The 27,001-nt window shown below is 42.9% G+C and overlaps 1 protein-coding gene across 1 annotated transcript in view; it reads right to left on the bottom strand.

Moving 5' to 3' along the window:
- LOC147883440 (uncharacterized protein At4g15545-like) overlaps positions 1 to 11,836 on the bottom strand; it is a 31,553-nt gene extending 19,717 nt beyond the window's left edge. The window contains exons 1-2 of the mRNA XM_087399560.1: positions 11,008 to 11,836; positions 10,475 to 10,801 (exon numbers count right to left, since the gene is read on the bottom strand). Coding sequence (XP_087255686.1) covers positions 10,475 to 10,741 — 267 coding nt within the window. The 5' untranslated portion in view covers positions 10,742 to 10,801; positions 11,008 to 11,836. The remainder of the gene's footprint in view (positions 1 to 10,474; positions 10,802 to 11,007) is intronic.
- Between the last annotated feature and the right edge of the window lie 15,165 nt (positions 11,837 to 27,001).

A 27,001-nucleotide genomic window follows, 5' to 3' on the forward strand; every position in this document is an offset into this window, starting at 1 on the left:
ATCAGGGTTGCTATAGCCAGTGATGATTATGGGTTTCACGGGCTTGCTCTTATATAGCCACCAGTCGTAGTCGGTTAGACCCAATTGGGTGACCGACCCAATCAGCCCAAAATGGCCAACTGGGGATCGGTCCCGAAATAGGCCATCTGTGGCGCAGAATAGAGCAACTCACCTACAGTGTCAGTTCGGCCCACAGCCATCCGGGATCATCCGGGGCTCCAAACGGGCCCCACAACCCGAGAGTGGGCTGCCCCGGGAAATGCTCCGTCTACCCTCAGTGCGGTCAGTCATGGAATGCCTTCCCGTACTTGCATGTAGCCTAGTTGGCAGTGTGTCAACTCTATCTGAAGCCGTCCAGCCATCAGGCCACACATGGCCCTCATCTGATGTCCAAACCAGGACCTACTGGATAACCGAGCTACTCAAATGCCTTCTCCTCATATGGGAGGCTTACAAGTAGAGTTAGCTGGTTCCCGCGTAGTTACACGAGAGTGGAGCATTGATATCTAACACTTGCGACTTACCCCGCCTCAATGATATGCTATTGGAACTACAGTGGGGCCCATGGAGGAAGGGGGTGGCGCTTGGAAGATGCAAATATTATCCTTCTGGCTGAAACTTGAAGAGATGATGCATGTAGAATATACTGGAATGATGAGGATAACCCTCAATTCGGACGCATAAAAACGCCTAGATAAGAGATGAAAATATCCCCAAGCTCATGCCAAGACTTATGAAAGGTGAATACTCATATATAATAATGGGCGCGTCAATTAACCTGTTACAAATGAGATGGAAATAGAAAATGTTTTCTTCCGTAAGTGAGAGACCACCAAGTTCTTTGCACATCTAAATGAAGGTCTTGCATAATTTGGTCCTTCCTCTCTTGCCTAGAATGCAGGGCTACCTAGGGTTGAAATAGAGGTAGCTTATTGGACTACTAACGAGCTATAGTGAAGATTGCAATGCAAGCCAAGGGAAGTGTATCCAAGACTTTAGCTTGATAATCAAAGAAGAGATCATATATCTCTTCCAAATCATCTGTGAAAGCATGGTAGCTGGATTTACTTGAATTGTGACCATGGTGTGCTATTACAACCAAGTCTCTAGATGGTATACTCGAAGATGAGAAGTTTCACCTCACAACTAGGTTCCGAATCAATATCTAGTGTACCCCTCCCCCTAATATGTACTCTTAGCAAAGTAAAGCAAAAAAAAGAGTACTATTGTATTCATTCCGTAACTGCTTTCTACTCAAAGGAAAAGAGTAATAGTGGATATATATGTGTGTGTTGAACAACATGAGCATTGTGTTATAGGTTTGCACATAGCTGTTGCTCTTGTAAAAAGACTATAAGGCATCAAGGAGCTTGAAGATCCCAAGGGAGGATAATATCCACATTATCTCATGTGCAAGAAGCAAGGTTGGATGAGAATCCATGCTGTTAATGGCCTTCTTCTCCACATACCATAGCCAATGCATGTATTCAACGTACAATTAAAGGGCATGGGAGACGGTTGCCGTCTTTGTTTAGCCACAATGGTTCTAGTGACAGCATTTGATAACCCAATTGATGAGTGAATCCTTCATTGGATCTCCTCATACAAGGCAGCAACAAGCCATATATAAGTTACCAGGATGTGGGACTTCTAGATCATGTTACACCCCTTTCTTCAGGGTCTACGCCAGCCCTTGAAGCTATTCAGGGTGACCCTTGAGGTTGCCCTAAATCATGAAGGGATTCTGTTTGCTGCCGATGTGGCAGCAAATCTTGCTGCACACATGGCAGCTTCAGCCCTTCCCCCTACTGATCCATCTACCCACAATATCATGCAGGTGTCAATCCCCTGAGCTCTCCTCATTTGGGGGCATATAGCTTCAAGCTTAGTCGTATCACTAAAGCAAACCCCCATATTGTAATGAAACTCATCATTCAAAAGAAAAATCACTTCGTGCAGCATTATTCTCTCACTTAAGGTAGTAGTGAAGCAGAAGAGAGAGTGAGTTAGGCTTTCTCCCTAGTACCTACTACACAGAGGACCTCAAGAATCAAAGTCACATGGATGTAGGGATACTGAAGATGGCACTACATGGTTACATACGGATGCTATAGGTGCCTCCATGAGATACATGGCTTGTTTTCCAAGCAAGAACACAAATGGCTGGATTCATTGGTATATATATTCATTGTGCATACATTCGGTGAGCCCCCAAATGAGGAGGACACAGGGATGCTGTACCAACTGGGTCTAAGAGATGCATATTTGGGATGGTATGCAGGGCTGCCACATGCACGGTATGCAAGCTGCCATGTGGACAGCATAGACAGCAAGGAGAGGTGTCAGAAGACTGCAACTAAGTCGGTTGCAGCTTGGAGCAGAGGACACACTGCAAGGACAGCGAAGCTGGGCTGCCAGGGCCAAGCCAGAGGCCTGCAAACAAGTCTGCAGACCTGTGCAGCAAACAGAAGCAGATTGGAGCTCTTGCAAAGTTGGGGCGGGCTGGAAGTCTGCAGCAGACAGGTGCCTGGAGAGCTGCCATGTAGCAGCAGGGCGCAGTAAATGGCAGACTATTGTCTGCAGTACAGGGTCGGGTTAGTCTGCAGATTTGTCGGTTGGTTTCCAGGGGGCTCCAGTCCTATATAATGGGCCCAAGCCCTTGTCATTTGTATCCATTGTTTGTGCCTCACAATAGGCTGTCCTGGAGAGCAGCAAGGAGGCCAGCATCCATTGGTGGCGGGCAGAGCACGCAGGCTTAGAGGGTTTTGAAGGTGCCACAAGGAGTCACCGGGATCCATATGTTGCTAGACGGTGGCACATTGTGCACACCTTTTGTACATGGTTTTGGTCCATCTCTGGGACAATACATATCTACTGCTTCTACTCTTTGAGCATTGTTTAAGTACTCTCTCTCTCTCTCTCTCTCTCTCTCTCTCTCTCTCTCTCTCTACTAGTACACATTAAGGAAAGAAGTGTGATTTGAATTAGCATTGTGTAGTTTCTGGGCATATGCTTTCCTTATCTTCTGTTGAAGGGAGCATTGGCTAACCTCCACCTTTGTTTTCTAACAGATCTGTGCCCAAAGAGGTTTTTCAGGACTATTGGACCAGGCTTTTGAGAATTCTGGTTACGAAGGGTGAACTAAGAACTACTTGAGTTTGGGAAGCAGAGGTCAGGGTGAATATACTTGGGGTGAATATACTTGGGGGTGTAGCAGACGAGCAAGGGGGAATGTGAGATGGGCAATGGCCATGTGTGCTTAGGCCATAGGATAGCAATGCATAAGACAACAATTGAATAGTCCAGGCAGAAGATTACAGTTGGGAAAATGTCGTACCAAGTATATCTATGGTGATGGTTCTCAGAACGTAGAGGATTTTATTGGCCCTGTGAAAAGCGAATACAAGAAAGAACATATTCATGGCGATTACTACAAGAGGATATATTTGCGTCAAGGATTTGACAAAGATGACAAACGAGGTATGATGCACTTCCCTTTGAGATTCAATCAAATTGGAGACTTCTCACAAACGCTTTGTTGAAGACAGGTTCAAAGTGAACAAGCATGAAGCGAGAGCATGGGAAGAGCTTGAGAATGGCAAGCAACACAACACTTCTTAGTTTCTTAAAAGCGGACATTTTGATGATGAAGACCTTGCCAATAGTGCCAAAGACATGCTTCAGGGTACTATGGTAGTAAACGTACAAGTAAATGAGGGTAAAGATTTTCAGATTCCTGAAGATGTTGCCTTTGGGTCTGCTTGATGAGTATGATGAATGCTATGACGAGGATGTTCTCGAGGATGATGCAGTTTATAGTCTTGTTGGCCTGAGGAAGAGGAAGCTGACCAGGTTGATCCGTGCTGCAAGACCACGTAGGGTGGAGAGTCCATGGGTTGTGTGGATACCACAGGGTTGGTCCTTGGCATGAAAGATCGTGCTGTGCAAGATGGTTCTTTGAATTTGTGTCATGGGGATGTTGTTATGAAGTCATTTATCCAAAAGAAGCTTCTTTCTTGGGTTTTAGTGGTTGCAAGAGGAGTGGATGCCAACATGTGATGCTGACATCTGATTTAAACATAGATACTTTTGGTGAGTGTGTGTGTGTGCATGTGCATGTTTTGCCCGTGATCTCTATAAAAGCTTTTTCTCCATTTGAGGCATGAAAAAGGATGGAGATCCTTTGCCAGCCTGCTAAGTCTTCTTTCCCAGGCAAGGTCAGCTTCCCAAGGTATGACAGAAAGACCAATCCCTCACCATATGCAGGACCAATCCCACGATGTTCCAGAGTTCCAGATTTTGTATCATGGCAGACATTGAGGTGTACTAGGTACCTTGGAATGAGAGGAAGTCTTTTTTTACCAATCTCTGGAGTGACGTCCATCACTGTGTGACTCACTGCCCCATGTGCAAGTAAAGGTTTCCCATGGGAAGTTGCCTGGTTTATGCCAGACACATTGAGAATTCTTATCAACTGCATTGAGCAATCAACAAGGATTTCATCATAGCGTTGCATCCAACCATTGGGACCAGGAACACAATGTCTAGCTATAGTGGAAAGATTCAGCAAGTTCATGCAAGGGTATGATTGGCACTCACGACACGGCTCACATGTTCATCAAATACGAGGGCCATTGTGTCAGATTGAGATGTACTAGAGGACTCCTCTCCACAACTTCGGTACTTTGATGAATTTCTCTAACAGTTTCCACCCTCACTCGGATGGACAAATAGAGTATCTACAACCAGCTAGCATCGACCGCTAAAGTCTATCTCTATGTCAGCGAGAGGCAACCTAGTATCTTTCGGTTGGTACAAGGGATCCTCAACAATACACATTCCACCAACGTTGACACAACCCCATATGAAGAAGCTTTTGGGGAAAAGTGCAAGCCTCTTCTCACCAAGACTTCAAACAAGGTTTAGGAAGTCAACCGGTTCATGAAGTATTATGGACAAAGTCTGGGGTCAATGAAGAACAAAATTGCAAAAGCTCAGGAATCTTACTGAGTCGAAGCAAACAAACCCATAGAACCCATAGAGATGTGCAGTTCGAGGAAGGACTGCGGGTATACCTCCAGATAAAAAACGATTCAAACAAATAGGAAAGAAGTGCCCAAAGCTCCCTCACCAAAATTTTGGACCCTTTCCCATCATCCAAGTTATCAATGTTGTGTCCATGAAGCTCCAATTGCCCAAGAAATGGACCATGCATCCAATTTTTCATGTTTAATGGCTCAAGTCTTACGTCAGCCCAGCATTGACAGCCGTTGCAGTGGCACAGCAGACAGAAATAATGGACAAGGTAGAGGTGGTTTAGCCCAAGAAAACTTGCTTCACACGTTCAAAAGGGAGTAGAGATTAGGGACAAGGTAGAGGTGGTTAAGCCGGACAAAACTTGCTTCACAGATTCAAAAAGGGTACAGGTAGCTTCCATCACTTGTACACGATAGTGTTCAAAATGACTGTCACCCACTGGCATATGTCAGCTGGCCAAGCCGCTCAGTCAGCTAACTGGCCAACTTTGTTGCCATAGAGGGGAGACTTGACCAGACAACCCTCGATCTATTAAAGGGCGGCCCATGTGCTGAGAGTCCACCCGCCGACCCAGTCACTCAGCCAGCCAAATTTGCTGCCATGAGACATAAGTCTATTTGCTCGGCACCTTTTAATCTAGCTACCCACCTTCCACCAACAGGCCATCGTCTGCTAGATTTGTTTTTTATGATAGAGCTTCATTAATCAAGTTAAAAAGCATTCTCCAAGCGTTGAGTCACGATTTTGGAAAAGCAATCCCTAGCGCCTTAAAGAGCAGGATAGAACTTGTTTGAAATGTTTGTAGGATCCCGTAGGATAGAATAGATGCATCTTGCAAGAGGTGTGAGAGCACAATGAAATCTCTATATTGATTGTGAGAGAGAAGACTCTCTTTTATAGAAAGGGGGAGAAGGTAATACCTTCCGTACATAGTGGCAATCAGTCCCTGCATCAGTGGGATTCCCTTTGTCTTATATCATCACTTAGGTCACACACTAGACACATCATAGCACTTGATGTGCCTTTACAACACACACAAACACACATGTGACTCCCCTAGATGCACACATGCACCATAGAGCAAGCCCTTGATCATACTTACCCCAACAAACCCCCCTCAAGGGATTGCCTCTTGCAGTGTCAAGGATTCATCTAGTCTCATAGTTTCTCATGCCATCTCATGGTGGTCAAGGATTAATCTATGGCTAGGATCTCATGCTAGCAAGGGTTCCCAAGGGTGTGAGGTTTACAGAAATGGGATAGTCAAAACACATATCACATGGTCTACATCATATGGTGACCAGAGGTGATTTACATATTCTTTTTGGAGTACTACTCCAGGCAGAGAACCTCAAAATTTGACCAAGTGATGATAAACAAAAAGAAAGACTGCCTAAAAAGTATAGTCTTGATCATGTGGAGACTCATCAAATGAAAGTAGATTGGCAGTTTCTAACTTTATAGTTTCTTCCTTTTTGGCTTTACAATACTTTTCATGGTGATTGTTTTTGCCACAATGTTTGCATGGATTGATCTTGAAGCAATCTTTTGAGAGGTGATTAGTCTTCCCACAATGTTTGCGAGGTGAAAACTTGCCCCTTTGAAATTTTATGGCATAGGCTATGTCATTGCCTCTCTGGAAGGCTGTGTCATTGCTTCTCCGGAGTTCCATGTGCCTTTCTTCTTCTTAAAGAGCAGTAATGAGACCTTCAAGAGTAGGATAAGGAAGATTTTTCACAGTGGTAACAACATGATCATAATCTTCAGGCATACTTTTGAGCAATACTACCATTGCATCATCTGTAGTGATTGGAAAGTTGATAGAAGCAAGTTAAGTCATGAGACTCCGCATATAATTGACATGGGCAGCCAAAGAAGTGCCACTAGCCATCTTCAATTCAAAGAAAGCATCTTAAGTGACAATTTTGAGATGTGAGAGCTAGCACCAAAAATAATGTCAAGCTTCTGCTAAGCTTCAGAAGGAGACTCTAAATCAGAAATGTGATGAATATAGTCATCTCCTAAGCCAAGAGCAATGATGCCATAGACTTTTTCCTCTAGTAGGATCTCTTGCTGGATGTGTCGGAGCTGAGGATTCTCCAACATTAGAGGCTATTGAGGAAGTAGTTGAAGCAGGTTTGACAAGCCCCCAGAGGTTTTCCCTCATCAATGCAAACTTAATCTTCATCTGCCATGTGTGAAAGCCTTTACCATTGAACTCATCCATATTCAAGATGGTAGCCATGAAAGGGTCTAACCCAAAATGGAAAGTGTCTACTCTCTTACAAGGCTAGAAACAGTTGAAGAGCTTCAAAATACAAGCATTTAGAATAGCAAAGGCTTGTAACCAAATTCCATACTACAAAGCATAATGGAAATGATGCTTTCACTTGCATGCTTCATAGAGGTGGCTAAATGAAAGCATTCCAAGCAAATCCAGGTGTAGCAACTTAAAGCAAAGCTGTAGCTAAAGCTATTCAACACTTTAAAACATCAGAAATGCTAAAGTAGCATCTAATGTAGCATCAAACTCACAACATTGTCAAAACTGTCCAAAACAGAGACCAGAACTTGGAGGGTGCAATTCTCACAGCTCATAGCTCTATTCAAGGGGATTTTTATGCAGGAAGAAGGGCCTTATACCAGAGAAGGGCTACCAGCAAGGAGAGGCGAAATGCTGCGTCACATCGCCATAGCCAGCAGCTTGAAATTCGATTGGTTTTTTTGCTATTTCTCCCTCCCTGGTGGACCATTTCCCTTCAAATCTGGACAGGAGCTAGCTCATACTGTTGTGCAAGCTTGGCTCAGAGGAATTTTGGAATGGCTGCTCCAGCAAGTCGCATTGCAAGAAAAGGCATCAGGGAGTGTGATATAAAGAAAGTACTTGGAGACAAATAAAACAATACTGAAGACTAATGATAGCTGAAGAAGAAATATATATCACAAACGGAACTCAATACAAAAGATATGAGAGAGAAGCTTTGGAGGGAGCAAACATCAATCCTCCAGGGAAGGCAACTGTAGTGGACTTCTGCACTAGCTCCACAAGTTGGAACTGAACCAAATCTGAGACAGCAAACTGATGCAAGGGTTGCTGCAGATCTGGAATAAAAAGAACAGTATCTGAAGCAGAAGTTGGGGGCAGATCTGGAGCAGAAGTTGGGGGCAGATCTGGAGCAGAAGTTGGGGACAGATCTGGAGCAGGAAGGAGGCAGATTTGGAGCTGGAAGGAGGGACAGATCTGGAGCTGGAAGGAGGGACAGATCTGGAGCAGGAAGGGGGCAGATCTGGAGATGGAAGGAGGGACAGATCTGGTGCAGGAAGAAGGCAGATCTGGAACTGAAAAAGGAGGCAGCCAGGAGGCAGAAGAGGAAGCAGAAGAGGAGGCACAAGAGGAGGCAGCCAGGAGGCAGAAGAGGAAGCAGCAGCTCAGGGTGTGCAGGGACCTCAGGAGCATGAGATGTGAAGTAGCACCTAGGCCCCCCCCTTTAAATAGGGAAGGGCCAGTCGGTCAACCAGCTGGTCGGCCCAGATCTGGCCGACCTGGCCAGTCTGGTCGGCCAGATATTGACCGACCAGGTCAGTCTGGTCGGCCAGTTTTTGGTCAGCCAGAATGTGGCCAGTTGTGGCCTCCGATCCTGGGCTCTTCAGGGGCCTGTTTTTGACAGGGTTTTGGTTTTGATTTTTGTCCTGACGGAGATTCACCTATGGCGTTTTTACCTGTAATTTATCGGACCTTTGCGCCAGTTTGGCCTTTGATTATCCTGTCCTCTAGAATTGGAGAAGCCTGGCTTAACATGTGAGTGTTGGCATTTCACATACAGTCGAAATTTCACCAAAAGCTTGCAGCTGGAAGATCGCCCATACAAGAGGAGTTTGCAACTCAAAGGGTTTGGGCAATGGTCGTTTGTAGGCAGAGAACAGAGCTCTCAAAGATTTTGGGAAGGAGGAGGAAAATGGAGAAGATGAAGAAACTTGTAGTTTATGCTAGAGATAGCATCTAATGCTATGCTAGGCTAGGCGAGCTCTCAAAGATTTTGGGAAGGAGGAGGAAAATGGAGAAGATGATGAAACTTGTAGTTTATGCTAGAGATAGCATCTAATGCTATGCTAGGCTAGGCTAGATCTAGAACCTAAAGCTCTAATACCATTTGTAGGATCCCGTAGGATAGAATAGATGCATCTTGCAAGAGGTGTGAGAGCACAATGAAATCTCTATATTGATTGTGAGAGAGAAGACTCTCTTTTATAGAAAGGGGGAGAAGGTAATACCTTCCCTACATAGTGGCAATCAGTCCCTACATCAGTGGGAATCAATCCCTACATCAGTGGGATTCCCTTTGTCTTACATCATCACTTAGGTCACACACTAGACACATCATAGCACTTGATGTGCCTTTACAATACACACAAACACACCTGTGACTCCCCTAGATGCACACATGCACCATAGAGCAAGCCCTTGATCATACTTACCCCAACAATGTTCTCCTGGTCATGATCTGCCACTTAAGCGTAACTAGCAACATTACACATTTCCCTTTCCAATGTCTAGGATCTTTAATCAGGACGCTCCCAGCCAAATTTCTTGACCAGTGGATGTTTGAGGGACCTTTCAGAATCCCACGCAGACTGGAAGGCCTGCGCACACCCAGGGCTAGTACTTAAATTCTTTCATTTGTGAGTTGGGGCCCAGCTGTTCTAAAGTTTCCTTCTTAGATATCTTGTGCAAACGAATTCGACCTGATTCCCCATTGTATTTCACTATCATGCAGTATTATAAACGACGATTGCATTCGCAGCTGAATCACGTTCTGTACACAGCAACATGAGCAGAATTGCCAAGGAATCAGTCACCGTACAGGGTAATGGGAAGACAAGCACAAACGTAAGAAAGCAAATCACTAAGCCTCGTGTTTTAAATACCAGGACAATAACATAAATTGAACCTACTTACTATATTAACCAGATGAATGCTAATATCTGGACTTAAGTAGTGGAGGACGGATTAAAATTCGTAATTTCACTTTGAAACCAATTTCATAAATAAGGCTGCCTGAAAACTAATTCCATCACCTTTCAGGCAGGCCAAAATTGTACTTGCGTTCTAGGGTTTAGAGAACAAGTTTTCACCAGCTACTGAGGCAGCACGCCAGGAACGACAAAGATTAACTCCTCAAAAACAGAAAGTCAAAACTCCTCACTTTCCTTGACCCTCAAATACATGTATATTGCATCGCAGATACCGCAAATCACAACAACTGAAACGCCGATAAGCTATGCCTCGAGAAAAAAAATTGAGCGCTCGTGCTGACAGCTAACAGGACGATGTAGGACATTCTTTTCCCACCCTTGATAGCCTAAATCACGGACTTCCACAATGGTGAAACGACAGATTGAAGCTAGTGCATGATTTTTTCAACAAAGACGAGCATACCTGCTCATCTAATGCCTGAGACAGGCGTGCTGTAGTCTCTTGCAGAGACTGTTCCAGCTCGACAACATGCTGCTGCAAATTGTAAATGGTGTTTTCTTTCTCGCCTAGCTTCTGCCGTAGCTTCCCGGTCTCTCCTTCTAGCTTCGAGACCCGGACGGATATCGCCATAGAGGTTATTTTGCGCGCAACGTCGAGCTGTTCATATGGATCAGTCGGAAGCACTGCTAGCAATTCCTGGGGCAATTCCAAATCACCTCCCGGACCCATGATGGACGTCCGGATTTGACTCGCTATAGGCCGACTCCAAAAACCTTGATTAAATGAAGCCTGCCATTAGAAACGATGAGAGAGAATTCGAAACGTGAGTGTAAAGACCCCTCGCAGAAGATTCAAGGCTCGATTACACGGCTTAGACTCAAGAATCTTCCACTCGGAAGCTGCCTTGGCGATGCGCCTAGAGTGCGTCGTGAGTCGTAACGAAGAAGGTGGGATGCTAAACATCGTAAACGAGTGAAATTCTGAGTTGCGCGAACCTGGCTTTCTAAACGTCGCGGTTCGGAGTGGGCAACGCCGAGTCCGCCAATGCAGTACAAAATATATTCTTTGGCGTGAACTCCGAAAGCGGTTTCTTGGAAAGAAAGCTCCCGGTTTCGGCTCTTACAAAAGCTTGCAACGACGTTTCTTGGTGTTAGAAATCCCAGCTGGTGCAACGAACTTTAAGGAAGGAGAGGGAGCTGTAAATTACGGGAAAGAAAGAGCAAGGCTAGGAGGAAAGGACAAGGAGCGGCATGGTCAAGGAAAGGAAGGGGGAGATGAAGGGAAGCGCGAATCCAGAGAGGGAACGGCTCGGGGGGGCGGGGGAAGAAGAAAGCGAGGAAGAAGGCAGGAAGGAGGGGAAAGGGGAAGGGTCAATGGAGGAAGCGAGGCAGGGAAGCCATAGCCATAGCCAGAAGACGCAGAGCTCTCAACGCCATCGCCAAGCCACCAGAGCTCTCATCGCCATCGCCAAGCCACCAGAAGCAGAGCTCTCATTGCCATCGCCAAGCCAGCAGAGCCAGCAGAAGCAGAGCTTTCATTGTCACCGCCAAGCCAGAAGAGGCGGCAGAAGAAGAGCTCTCATCGCCGTCGCCAAGCCACCATAGCCAGCAGGCGCAGAGCTCTCAAGCCCACCATAGCCAGCCGTTGCAGAGCTCTCAAGCCACGATAGTGAGGATAAGCATAGCTCTAATGGAAATAGCGAAGGCGAGAAGGCGCAGGGATGTCATGGGCATCGCCAAGCCACCATAGCCAGCTGAAGCAGAGCTCGCATCGCCATAGCCAAGCTCACAGCAAAGCTTCGCAAACTCTCAAGATTGGAAAATGGAGCTAAACTACAGGGATGACGCTCTCCATTGTCCATCGGCTTGTAGTCCACACAACAGCCGTCCGATCTCCCCATCCGACGGCCCCCATTTCTCCATCTCATCCCCTTCCGGACTCCACCTCCATTTATTTCATCCTTTCCACTTTTCCCTTCAATTCCGTTTTTTTTGTTCTTAACCACAGCTTTTTAATTAACCTCGCTTTTTTAGCCGCTTAATTCAGATCAATCTCACTTCTTCTGAAACCCTCCAAAGTATGCGCATCCTCCAAAGTATCACTCCTCCAAAAAATAAAAAATAAATAAATATAAAAATCACCCCTCATCAACTTCTTATCTCCTTGTAGAGACTCTGAATGTGCCCCAACCGGGGCATGCAATAGACGAACAAGATCGGCTGCCCATCAAGTTTGGACCTTTGACATGTTTGCCACATCAGCTCAATTTAGTCAATGTGTAGCCACTCCAATGTTCCAGTAACCTTTGACTAGCCACCTTCGTTGATTTAGCCATTTCTATATCCAAACCAAAGGAGTTTGTCATTGTTTCTTCCTATAGAACTTTTCAATAGGAACCAACACTCGAGGAAGGTCCAGCTCCTTCGCCCCTTGCAGAGAATAAAACTTCCCTTCATAGTAAGGGGCACAAATTAGTTTCCGCTTCAGGCTCTGACGTTACATGCTTGCTCACGTCCATACAAAACCAGAAGCTCCTTTATTTCGTACATGGATTCACTCCGTTCTAGTGGGAACCTTTCTTGTAGCTATGAGCTCATTGACTCCATAACAACTGATCCAAAAGGTGTAATCATGATCGTTAATGCTAACACACCAATTCCCACTAGTTCTCTGCTAAATTCATCTTGAACCAAAGCTTTGTAGGCCATCTTTAACTTATTAACCATAGATTTTTTTTTTTAAAAAGAGAGGACACGTGGCAACTTGGAGGAGAAGAGCTTGCCACGTGTCACAAAGAAGGTGCTCTTGGATGGAGGCTTGGAGGGGGGAGGAGGTGGAAAGACAAGAGGGAGGCTTTGGGGAGGAGGTGGAAAGACAAGAGGTAGCTTTAGGGGCAAGGAAGATAGAAGGTCGATGGAATGGAGGAGATGGAAGATCACCTTCGAGAGGAAGGATGAGATGGAAGGTTAATGGAATGAAAGGAGGAGATGGAAGGTCTCAGAGCCATGGGTTACGACTTAGCCAAAATTTAAGAACCAAAGATCCACCTTCAGATGGGGAGTGGTTGAGGATGGTCATGCATCTTTGCCCGTGCAAAGCACAGGTTTAGTACAAACGTGGAGGCTTGGAGGGGGGAGGAGGTGGAAAGACAAGAGGTAGGCTTTGGGGAGGAGGTGGAAAGACAAGAGAAACCTTTAGGGGCAAGGAGGAGACAGAAGGTCAATGGAATGGAGGAGATGGAAGGTCGCCTTCGAGAGGAAGGAGGAGATGGAAGGTTAATGGAATGAAAGGAGGAGATGGAAGGTCTGAGAGCCATGGGTTAAGACTTAGCCAAAATTTAAGAATCAAAGATTCACCTTCAGATGGGGAGTGGTTGAGGATGGTCATGCATCTTTGCCCGTGCAAAGCACGGGTTCAGTACTCGTACACATTTCTTGTATATTGAGAGCTTCGATGAGAAAAGAACTAGACTTTGGACCATCAATACCTTAAATTCCTAAGCCATAGGAAACTAGTCTTTGCCCAAAAGCCTAGGCACGAAAGCTATACCCCCCTCTAATGAGGTACATAAAAGCCATAAACCAATCATAGTCCTGATGAGGGATGTGCCACTCCCCACTAGCGAGATAGGAACCAGCTCCAGAAAGCAATATTGGCCATTCGCAAGCTATCCAACATTCCCCTCAATGAGGCCCAACCTCATTACTACAACTTCTACCTCCACAATGCCCATTCTAGGAGGGATACATTGCAATGTTTTTTACAATCATGATAGCACTTCGATCTCTTTATTCGATGTTGCCCTCCTTTCACACTCCGACTCCTATTCAGATATTCAGATCATATACCAAAACGCCCTTCAATTCCCATAGTCTTCTCATGAGTAATCTAAGTGTACATAATTGAGGTCTACTTTCTTCAAAAATTTGTATGTAAGTGTACATAATGCTAAATGGAGTGCAATCAAATGGGTTACACTTCTAGTTTTGTGGGAAAAAATCAAAGTGATAGAACCACACATCATCATACAACAAATCTTAAGACTACATAGACCCATAGAAAATTGTCACACACACACTCTCTCTCTTACTATGAACTTGACCTAACCTAACCTATCTAGACCAAGCACACAACAACACAGCACACACACACACACTCAATTGCACACACAACAACACAAGCATGGAGAGTCACAATAAAGATACTAGATTATAGAGGTAGAAGAGGGCGAAGAGAAGAGAAGAAGAAGACAAGACAATCTACCGTGAGAGAGAGAGAGAGAGAGAGAGAGAGAGAGAGAGAGAGAGAGTTTTTTATTTTAAAAAACCCTACCCATCATTGCCCCCCTTATTAGGCTTAGTTTAATCATATCTTAGGCTCTTCCTTTCCACCCCTTTTCCATTTATCCACACATAATACTATTTAAATTTCCAATTTTTGATAAGTAGGGGCATTTTATAAAATGGCTTAAAGTCATTTTTAGAACTTTAATGATACTCATTGGCATATGTTTAATATATGTTTGGATCCAAATCCCTATCCAAGGGTGTACCCCTACTCCCATGAATGTCATCCCCTCCTCTTTAACCACTCGTCTCCTCTTGTTCTTGCTACATCTTCTCTTGCATCCAACATTTTGCAACTCAATAATTCACACAATCAATCTATGCAATTCAACTTCCTCAATGTCTATTCTAGGAGGGGTAATACAAATGATCATTTGTTAGCTTCTAAATACAATGTTAATAATTCAAGACTTAAGTCAAGCTATGATCCCTTGAAAATGATCACTTAACATCGTGTATCCCATTCATATGTGTTCATTAAGAGTTTGGTTTGTACCCTATTCATATGTCTTCATATAGAGTTTGTTACCATATTTGTGTATAGGATTTTCTTTGCCAAGTGGCATTGGTACACTCAAGACCATGATCATGTTGTATTGTCTTTTCTAAAGGTTTCACAACTATATCTCACGTCCACTTAAAAGGCAAACAAATTGCAAATATCATTTAATAACAAAATGGCTTTGATGAATTCAGAGGCCCACCTTACTCAACACAATATAAAGTTTGGAGCACATTTACTCACACACTATAAAGCCTTCATGACTTTAGTTCAAATGACCAAGATTTCCCCTTTTGTTCTTTCCAACAATATGCAAAAGTATAATCCCCTTTGGATTCTTAGGAAGGCCAAAATGTTACATAAGTGATCAATCTCCATTAGAGATACTTCTTAATATGTCCTACATTGTTTTAAAAATCTAGATCAATAAATACGTCACTTTGCCTCTTATATTCCTACCACAACGTTAGTGCATGGATTTATAGTTGAAGTTCTTTATGAGTGTTCTAATCCCAAATTTTGATGTAATTGTGAAACAATTCAGAGGTAGATCTTAGAAGTAGGAGATAATAGAGTCAAAGGTTTTATGAAATGTACATGATAAAAAAACTTTTGTGTGGTATATTATATTACATACATGTGGTTGCGATATCGACATGATGTATTTTGTTTTTGGGAATGTGACCACAAATATGAAGGGTTTGACTTTTTCAAATTCTTGATTGTTGGTTATCAGTGCATTGGATTTTTCGACAATGACAAGAAGAGTGAAATAATATAATTTCATCTCATATTGTTTGTTATTTTTGTGATCTCTTATACCATTTATGGCTATGACTTATGTACAACATATTACTATTTTGTTTTGTTTTACCATCCTATATTCAAATGTGACGTTTTCTCACCTCTCCACTCTAAAATAATGACAACTAAGCTACTCTATCACTCTCTTTTGTAGGTGACAAAAAATGATACTTTATGATTTAGATCCTATGTCATAGCTTTCTTTTTGTTTGTAGCATTGAACGAACCTCATATCACAATTCTCGCATTAAAATATAGCCTTTACATTCTTAATGTTAGATAAGCACTTAACTATTAAGCTTCTATTCCATAATTTCTTGTATACAATTGCAATGGAATAAATTGCTTCCATATTTTTATATGATGTTTGAATGCATGGCATTGTATGAAAGAACATGTTTCAATTTAGGATACGACTAAAAATCTCACATGAAGACATCAAAACGCTATTCTTAACATCTTAAAAATGAAAGTTCTTGTGCTATGATTTATATTTGTTTTGGTAATGACTATATGTAATCATTTGCTTCCATATTTTTATATGATATCAGACTATATGCCATCATATTCCAAATGAGTGCATACATCAGGCTAGTGACATGAAATCGAGATGGAAAGATAAAAGAGAATGTTTGGTATGAGCCACACTAATTGCAAGAGTAAGCCTCTTTTCAGTCTAGCTTTTTTTTTTTCTAGGAACGGTGGAGAATATTAGGGTGGTGGTCAACCCCAGAAAAAAGACCAATTTACAAAAATAGGCCTACCACCTAGGCATGGTTAGGTTTGTTTAAACTTTGGGTTAACTCATTTGGTTAAAAGATATCCACGTGGCATAGTGCTACCTAAGCATATAGCCTCTTGATAAGCACAGTTTGGAGTGTTGCATATGAATAGACTGTGCCACATCATCAAGCCACCTCTTCTTCACAAAAACTTCAACAAGGCATAACTTGCAATCCAGGAGGAATTTGCATATGCTCCAAAAAGGAAAATCATCATCTTTTTTAGCTCTATGGGCCTGTCAATTCAAAATCATTGTTAGCAATTAGACACTGCCAATATTGAAAGAAATCAATTGGTAAGACCTTTGCAACAAATGACAAATCAAAGCATGAACGCACACATCGCTATCATAAGCATGTCAAAAGCACAAGTGCATGAGATGACCATAGCACAGAACATGGAATCCACACATAAAGCATTAAGGCACATGGAAGAACAAAGCATCATGCATCAAGGTACATCAAGCAAAGAAGAGAACACCATCGACATCAAGCATTGAGAAGCAACATCCTTTTTTTCAATGTATGCGCTAAGGGGAGGTGATGGAATGTGAACTCACATCTGACCACCTTGCGGGTAGCCAAAGAATCATGGCACCAAGGGGAGGTGTTGAGACATGGTGCCATGAGCACATGAATTAGAGGCTAAGGTATGGTATAGGAATGTATTAAAGTAGCCACCCTAGGATGTGGACTACATGATGTGGAGATGTGGATCAGAGGATCCCATAGATGTTGACTATTCAAAGGGCACTCTCTATATAAGAGGCCTATCATGTATTGTTGAAAAAGAAGAAATGCACATCAACTCAAGATTCTATTTATGAGTCAAGCTAATCTATCTTGGAACCTAATTGACTTGAGGTACATGTCATGAGCACTCTCTTTATCATGTTTGCACTTAGGTTGCATCCTCCTTAGATTAGTGTTCCATTAAGATGTTGTCTCATGACTAGGAGAGCTCGAACCCCCAAATTTACAAATATTATATGTCATTATGGTTGTCCAACTGAATCTGTTAGTGGCCAAGGATCAGATTTTATGAATGAAATTTTTGAATTTTTAATCAAGGAATTCATGGTGTTGCATCGGGTTGCAACAACCTACTATCCTTAGTGAAACACACCAAGTAAGACAGTCAAATAGATCATAACTAAAACAACATGTACCCATAGGCATGATTGGGACACCAAGCTACATTCAATATTGTGGGCCTATTGGACATCATACAAGGTATCAACTAGTCTCACTGCTTTTTGCATGACTTTTGAATTGGAAGAAATGGTGCGAAGAGCTACGGCCCCAAGCAATTTGGTCTCAACAAGTGATTCAATGCCATAGGATAGCTTGGCATGACAAGCACATTGTGCCCAAGCACCTTAAAAAAGGGATGTTCGTCCTATTAAAGAATGCCAAGCTTGGTCCTTTTAAAACCAATTTGAAGCTTGAATGGAGTGGACCATACATGCTTATTGAAGTATTCTTGTTCAACTGGCTGACCTCCATGGATAGTTTATCTTAAAACTCTTCAATGGAAGCCAAGTAAAACCGTACCAAGCTAACAGTTACTTGGTAATTGTACCTAGGTATTCCATGCAGCCATGTCAGACTAATCAATATCCACATTAGCATAGTGGCCTTATTTGTGGATTAATTAGGAGGGTTATGGGATCCACATGGGGCTCATGAGCTCCCACACTGCATTTATGTTTACCTTAATTGTGTCAGTAGTTTTAGGATGACCAGTGCAATATCCAAGCTAAAGTGAACAATTTGTATTCATACAGGTCGTATTATTCATTTGTTGCATTCCATTGTCCATCCTTTAGCTTTCCAACCTCCTTTTGTTTCCACTTGCCTCTGCATGCTATACCTTCTATTAGAGCCATGGTGTCTTGTAGACCCAGTGGGACAAGATATTGAGACAACTACCACCACTAGTGTGGTGCCTCCCACTATTGGCTTGGGTGAGAAGCATAGTGTCCCCTACTTCCTCAGCTCTCAGATCAATTCCTCTCATTTTTCTTGTTCGTCTGGTGGTCAAGAGACCCCTACCACACAACCTTTACTGAGGGAGACTCCTCCAAATGTAAGCTTGACTATTTCTTGGAGAATTTTATGAGATCATCCCTTTTCTACCCCCAAGTGCTCTAGAACGACAGGGTGTTAATGGACTCTTCTTTTCTTATGAGACTAGTATGACCATGGACTAGTACACAAAGATCCAACAATAGCTCAATGTAGAAGGGAGTGCTACCATGCAGACCCTATATTAGATTGTCAAGTATTAGGTTCCCCCTCAATTTTTCCAGATGTTCCAAAGAGAGGTCATCACATGGGACCAAGCATAGCAAGCTACTCAGATGCAACTATAGGTGTAGCATGATGCCTTGAAGGTGGACATGAGAAGCTATAGGAAAAGCATGTTGTAGATGCAACTATAGGTGGAGTATGATGCCTTAAAGGTGACCTTCACCTCATTAATTCAAAAAACATGAGAAGTTGCAAATAGAGCATGTTGATCTTGTAGCTACAAGAAAACATAGATGTACTAGGTGATGTCAACCAAAATTCAAGAAGAGAAATAGGAGGCACCAATAGCGAAACAGTGAATTGGAAGCTGCCCAAACTACACCCAACACTACTACCGAAGTTGGCCAATCACAAGGAGAGATCATATATCTATAGCACAAGACTTCAACAGGATAATGATGACCATTGGGATCAGCTCTGCAGACTGGTACAGATAATGATGCTAAGAAATTTCAAGTTTGTTAGACTTGTAAGAGCACCTTAATGGAGAGACTACCCAATGTTGTATGCTGCCATATGCAATCCAAAGCCTTGTATGACCAAGGGGAACCAATTATGGAAAACCTTGTGGTATTCTTTTGAACAGGTTAAAGGATACTAGTAAAGGTTCTTTTATGGGACTAGACTCCATTTGGCTACCTATGTTATTCAAAAATCAACCTCTGAATGATGTTGACTTGTTGCCGAGGGCTTGGCATCTTTTCAAAAAAGGCCTACAAACCTGGGAACAGTTGTGGAGAAAAGAAAATATCAGATGGAAAGATTGGTGTGAGGCTAGAAGGGACTATAGACTGTCCAATCAAGATCAGGTGTGCTGGTTATGGGCAGACTACTTTAATGGGACAATGACCTCACCTAGAAAGGGGGTATAGTTCCAATATACACTAGGGAACTCACTTGGGTTGGAAGCCCTCACTTCTTTCCCATTCCAACTCCTTCAAAGGGTATTGAAGCACTTGTAGCACTTTGAATAGCAACTAGAATCCTGCTCATAACATGTTTAAATGGAGAAGTAGATTCTTGCTGACCGGGGACAATTTTTTTTGGAAAAATATCCACACTACTCTAGCTCATAATGCATAAAGTTGTGTGGACTAATTGTAGGAACTTAAAGATAGGCAAAGGTGATGGGTATTGTAAGTGATACTTGTAAGAGATGCTCTGATATAAAGGAAGATGTCTTCCATCTTTTCATCGCATGCCCTGGTGCTAGGAAGGTAAGGAAAATTGTTTAGCTCCACATAGGGAAATGGAAGTCTTTACTATCTATTGGGAGATGCACTGAAGCTATCTTATGCCTCTTGGTCCTTGATTATAGCACATGCACTATGGTGTATATGGATTGCCAGAAATGCCATGCAATTTAATGATGAGTCTATCATTGCTGTTGAACATCACTTTGCTCACTGTTTTTAAAAAAATGCTCATCTCTTTAAGGTCTAATGTTTTAACTACTTGCTTCAGGCTAAGCACCAACTAGACCATGGCATTCATAATTACAATAAAGAACTCTCATAGTTGCATTTGGAGATTGAAGAGCACCATAAAATCTTTACAAGATGCAATATCCCTTGTTGGGACTTACAACCGCATGTTGTCTCCCCTCTCTTCCTAGTCAAACAAGAACTAGTGGGCTGATCCTACTCCACTACATGTTTTGATAGCATCACACAATGTTATAGATATTACTTTGAATGACTCAGATTACCTCCTTGGAGATTATTTTGTTCAATAGGGTCTTGATTGTACATGTCTTTTGATTATAATATGAAAAACTTCTTTTTTGCCCCCCCAAAAAAAATGATGCCATTCCTAAATGAGAAGAGACTCGGATGACCCGATGAACCAAGGAGGCTCTACCTCTTCTCTACCTCTTGAACCCCTTCCACAACTCGCACCACACCATGGACTACTCTAGAGAACCAGCTCCAAGACATCACAAAGAACTCCAACAACTGGCATAGCCTAGGCTTGTACTCAACACATGGCACGTGTCTAGTGTTTTGATAGCTTGCACATTGTTGTACTAGATGAGCCACGCTCGAGACCGAGTAGGTGTCCAGCTCAGGTTTTATAATAGAGCAAAGACCTTTTTCTCACTCTATTGTCTATGTGTGAGTGGCAAGTCAAGTATGGTCCTATTGCTAGAGTGAGTGCTTCATCTTGAGCTGAGGCTTGAGTGTCTTTGTGCAATCCTCATATATTTGTATTGGCCAAGGCCTTCCTCCATTAATGCATGTTACCTTTTTCACCCTCATTATCTGTTCTTCACAGTGCTTGTATTAATTGCATGCATAGACCCTTCAATCTTTCAAATATTTTTAATAAACCTCCTTCTGTGTGTGTGTGTGTGTGTGTGTGTGTGTGTGTGCGTGCGTGTGCATGCACATGTGTGTGTGTGTGCGCGTGCCTTTGTTAGAGCTTCTTTCACCTTGTAGGATGCACCCCATCCACCTAACCTATTTTGGAGCTCCATTCTAGCTAAAGTTACCTCTCTTCCTCTATCTTCTCCCTATTATGAGGTCTTCATCTTGTCTTCATTGCCTTGTAAGCATGGTGAGGAATGGAACTATATGACCATGCAATATTTTGACGATTTGAGTTCTTAATAATACCCAACATCCATGGGGTAAGGGGACCCTTATGCTGCTAGCTTGAATAATTGGATCATCATGAAAGGGTTCACATAAGCTTCCGAAGAGTAAGTGATGTGATTTTTTGCATAATACAAGGGTCTTGTCTTAAAATTCAAGTTTGGCAATGAAGGATGCTTGCAATACATATACAAGGGAAAGGCATGTTCCTGACTCCATCAATCAAGCTAGGATACCATTGTTAAGGGGTCAGCTAATCAACACAAAGTTAGTATCAGAATAGTTTAAGTGTCATGACATTGAGAAGTTATAACCGCATATACAACTACTAAGTCACATATAGAGAGAGCGTGTGAGAGAGCATGAGGATAGAAGAAGAGAATACACGATACATGTTCTTGTAATGATCTATTCTGATGAGTAATGAAGACTTGGATCTGATTGTCATATATTCTATACATTGTTCATCTATTTTTGTTTCTGACATAACATCTTGTGCATTTCCTTTTAAATCTAAAATGAGAAGCTATAAGATCTTGTGTGTTTCCAAGGAGTGAGAGTACAAATTCACTACCACCATCACCTGTAAGTCCATGAGTGAACATGCCAATACATGTAATTCCACTAGTTCACCTAGTGCCACATCTGCAAGTAGTGAGTTTAAAATGCACATTTTTTGAGGAGAAATGCTCAGAAGGGAGAACCGGGATGATGGAGACTGAGGATGATGGTCATGGAGATAGAGGTGGAGCTTTTGAGGATGACGTCTAGTCTAGTCACCCTCACTCCTCATCTCCCATCAATCCTCTAGACATTCCTTTTGATGTCCCTTTCCATCTGCATGCATCGCTTGACTTCTCCCATGAGCTTTTGTGGAATGTGCGCCTTTTTGATTGACAAAGGACTTAGATTTTTCTGACAAGATCCGTTTCCCTGCCTTGTCACCAAGTCACTTGAAGGAATGTTTTGGCCCCCCACTGAGATATAGAACTTATACTAGCACCCACGGAGGTTGAGGACGAAGAGGAGGAGGCGTTGTGTGCCTCTCTTATGTGCATGCAGCTCAGAAGCCATGGGGGAGATTCTTTAGCATCCCCCCAGGATTGCATTTTGCTCCTAGCTCTTTTGATCTTCCTTGCACTCAGCCTCGGTACAAGACAATGCCACTGTTGGTTGTTTCTTACTGATCCAAGAGAAGATACCTAAACCTAAAGAGAAATAATATCTAGAAACTGATTTCCTGGAATCAACATCTCCAGCCCAATCTGAGTCACAATGACTAGCCAAGGAAGTGCTCGTACCATAGGTGATGCCATAATCAAGAGTGTCCTTCACATACCTGAGCACCTGTATCCTTACATTCCAATGATTCTCTTGGGGCTTATTAGAGAACCTACTCAAAATGCCAACAACAAAACTGATGTCTGGTCTGGTGTTGCATAGATAGATGAGACTGCCGACCAACTTCCTGTACCTCCCAATGTCTGCTAGTGGTGAGGCATCCTCCATAGATAGCCTCACATTTACCTCCATAGGTGTAGCTATCTCCTTGCACTTAGACATACCAAATGCCTTCAAGATCTCCCTTGCATATTTCTACTAAGAGATGAAGATCATGCCTGGCTCTTGCCAGACTTCAATCCCCAAATAGTAGTGCATCAAGCCTAAGTATGTCATCTCAAACTCCGTGCTCAACACCTTTCTAGTCTGCTGGATCATGTCTTCATAGTCACCTGTAATAAGGAGATCATACACATATAGAACAATAATAGCAGATTTTCCACCTTTCCTATACACATACAAGTTAGCATCTGAGGCACATCTTTTGAAGTTTAATTTATGAAAGAATTTGTCTATCCATTAGTACCATGCTCTTGGGGCCTACTTTAGCCTGTACAGAGCCTTCTTTAGTTTGCATACCTTGTTCTTAGAATGGGGGGGCCTCAAATAGTGGTGGCTAAGCCACGTACACCTCCTCCTTGAGGTCACCATTCAAGAATGCTAATTTAACATTCATTTGATAAACTGGACACTTTTTATGAGTAGCCACCGATAGTACTATGCGAATAGTGGTCATTTTGGCAGCCAGAGTGAAAGATTCTTGAAAATTAGTCCTTTAACCTGCGAAAATCCTTGTGCAACCAATCTGGCTTTGTAATTTTCCAAAGTCCCATTGGCCTTGTACTTTACCCTCCAAACCCACTTGATGCCAATAACCTTTCTGTTAGGTGGTCGATCTACCAGCTCCCAAGTTTCATTCTTCATGATGCTGTCATATTCTACTTGCATAGCATTTTCCCAATCTTGGTTTGCAAGTCCTTCCTCCAAACTCGCAGGCTCCTTTACTTCTACAATAATCTCAGTCCTCAAGGCCATATTGACTATGTGAGCAGAAGCCCTCCTTTGCTCCTCGATTCTCTGAGACCGCCTTGGTCCATGTGCATGCTGCTCAATAGACGTAGGCATCTGGTTATCATGGTCGTAGAGCTACCTTACCCATCACGGCAATGGCTTTTCTGGTGGTGTAACAACAGGTTGGTGACTTATACCTTTATCATCTGATATTTCCTCCTCCTTTGTAGCTCCTGGGATAGGTCCATAGTAAATTACCTCTTCGCTTGATGATAAAGTGGAAGAGCTTTTCTCTACCTCCACTGCATGTGGCTGCTCCCTGAACACCACATCGTGGCTTGCTATGATCTTCTTTGCCTCGTGGTCATATGACTTGTAGGCTTTCTTCTCATCACAATAGCCTAAGAAGATACATTTGGTGCTTTTGGTTGTAGCTTGTTTCTCTCTTTGTCCTCTCTTTGTCTGGTACATGCGCATAGCATTCACACCCAAATGTTTTGAAGTGGGAGATTGGTGGATTCTTACCGCTGTAAGCCTCATGTGGTGTTTTACCTTTGAGTGCCTTTGTATAGCTATGATTAAGGATGTAAACCGTAGTATTGACAGCCTCAGCCCAAAAGTGGTTTGGTAGTCGAGCACCTTTCAACATACACCTCCCCATCTCCACAGTGGTCCGCATTCGTTGTTTAACAATAAAATTTTATTCGTCTTCAGTTTGCTGTATACTCTCTATTCTTTGTTCAGTTTTTGTTTTGCTGCGCTGTGTAATTTAACATGGTATTAGAGCCTAGGCAGCTCTAAGGATCAAAGAATAGAAGAGAGGCGAGGGCTTCCACAGCATACGGAGTGATGGCAATAGGAAGTGGCTTGAGTTCAGTAGTTGTAGCTGCACCAACTACACCAACAATCCATGCGTTGAGGATTCGCCCACCAGCCTTCATTGAAGGCAAGCTAGATGGTATGAACTACACTTTGTGGAAGTTTAAAATTAATGCTATTCTGGATTCATATGAGCTTCTGGAGATAGTACTGGGGACTGACCCAAAACCATAAGGAACCCCCGACCAGCAAATTTAAGTGCTGGGTCAGATGCATTGATGTAGAGGCTGATGTGCATGTAGGAAGTGGATTTGTCGACGAGGCTCAAAAGTGAGTGATACTTGCACCAAAATATGTGTGTGATGTGACGAGCATGTAGAGCATGAAAAATCAATCGATTTTCTTTTTTGGAGTGCCCTCAAATTCTTCCTGGATCAAGAGATACGACTTGATCAAGTTGGAGGGGCAAAAGGAGTGCAAATGTGCTCAATGATGATGTGGCAGTCAGGGGGTCACATGCAATGACTGTGCCTAGCAAGGAATGTGCCTGTGGAGCCTTGTGCTAAGGTGGCACCTATGTTCACATGAAGTGCCTATGGAGCACTATGTGTGCTTGGCAAGGGTCAGTACAGCTGAGGTGGCACTTCACTAACCATTATGATGAACCCAGGGTCAAGTTGACCTAGGTCATGGTTAACTTGACCAAACCACTAACTTAGGGTTAACTCAAGTAACCCTAGCTCAATGCCATATGCCACGTGTCAAAGGCTAAACCAAGCCTTGTTGACCCAAAGTTAAGGTTACCTAACCTTGGTAAGATCCTATCTGCCATGTGTCAAATTAAAGGTCTGAGACCTTGGAGAAACAAAAGAGAGACACGTTTTGGAGCTCTATGCCGATTTTTTCACATGGACATGGTGGAGCCAGCAGAGGGAGAGGCGTTTGTGGGAGTCTGTGGCTCACGAGGTTTTTTTGAGCATCTGGAAGAGGCTGGCACAAGTGCAGCATTTGTTGTAGGTTGAAGAGTGATTGAACGCATCGTTTGGAGCTTGCATGCGCTCGAGAAGCGTTTCATGGAAGGTCAAGGCCTAGTTGCTGGTCGTTGGATGCAGCTGTTCGTTGGTGGGTGGGCAACGTGCTATGTCGATGGCGTGCGAGTGAGCTCATTGGAGAGTCACTTGAAGCTCTTTGAGTGTTGCTCGAGAGGAAGTCACTAGTGTCACTCGAGAGCAGCTCTTTGATGGAGAGGCCTTGATGGAGTAGTCAGGCGGCTTGGAGAGCCTGGAGCTTCAGCCTGTGTCACTATAGATGTTCCGTAGGTGTGTAATCGTCGAGCTCTGGTTGTTGTCGTGTAGGGAGGCATTCCTAGCCGAGAGTTGAAAGGAGGCTTTAGAAGATAGGCTTGAGCTTGTTGGAGGAGCTTTGGGCCTTGGAGGCTATCAATGGCAGCTTGGCCCATGTGTAGTTGGCTATAGATGGCACTATAGTTTTGCCTTTTCTCGCTTATTGTAGAGCATAGATGGAGGTGTGCAAGTCGACTGTAGTCCGAGTCTCTTGCTCATCTCTTAACCTATCTATCCCTACCACAACCTGAATCTCTCTCAGCTACAACCTCAACCTCTCGCAACTACAACTTGAATGGAAGGAACTTGTAACTCTCTGTCACAAATAGAAATCTCTCTCTCACATAAACTAATCATGCAATAAAGAAGAAGAAGCTCTCTCATAGACAAGACTCTCTCTCAAAAGAAAGAATGACACTCTCTTTCTCTGAGATCTCTCACAAATGAATGTCTCTCTCGAAATGAATAAACCAATGAACGGAAATTCTTTCAAATGAATTGATGGAAATTCTCTCAATGAAAGTGAATGGAAGAAACTCACGATCACTCAAGAGAACTCTCAATCTCACAATCTCTCTCACACTCTCAAGGATCGCAATGCCTCAGTGGAAGGGAATTGCTTCTGCCCAATACTGATTCAGAAGATGCTTCTCACTGAGCATTGCTCTAGCACTGTCTACTAAAGTACCATTCTTCCTTTCAGCTCTTGCATTATGTTGAGAAGTATCTGCACATCTTAATTGTCTAATCAAATGCCATTACTTCTACAAAAGTTTATGAATGTTGTAGACATGGATTCACCTCCTCTATCTAATCTCATGACTTTGATCTTTCTGCCTGTTTGGTTTTCAAACATGGCTTTGAATTCTTGAAATCTAGAAAAATTTCAGATTTCTCTCTCAAAAAGTAGACCTATTGATATCTGCTATAGTCATCGATGAAAGTCATGTAGTAGAGTGAACCATTGATGCTACAGGTTAGGGCATAACCCCATAAATTTGTATGTATCAAATCAAGAATACCTCTAGTTGGAGAGGTGCTTTTGCCAAAATTGGTTCACTTTACCAAAGCAACATGCTTTGCATACTTTTCCAAGAAACTGAAGTTTTGGAATTCCAATGGCCATATTCTAAT

The sequence above is a fragment of the Dipteris shenzhenensis genome, chromosome 28, assembly GCF_047967505.1.
Source record: "Dipteris shenzhenensis isolate YYH24624 ecotype China chromosome 28, Dip_SZ_1.0, whole genome shotgun sequence".
NCBI classification, from domain to species: domain Eukaryota; kingdom Viridiplantae; phylum Streptophyta; class Polypodiopsida; order Gleicheniales; family Dipteridaceae; genus Dipteris; species Dipteris shenzhenensis.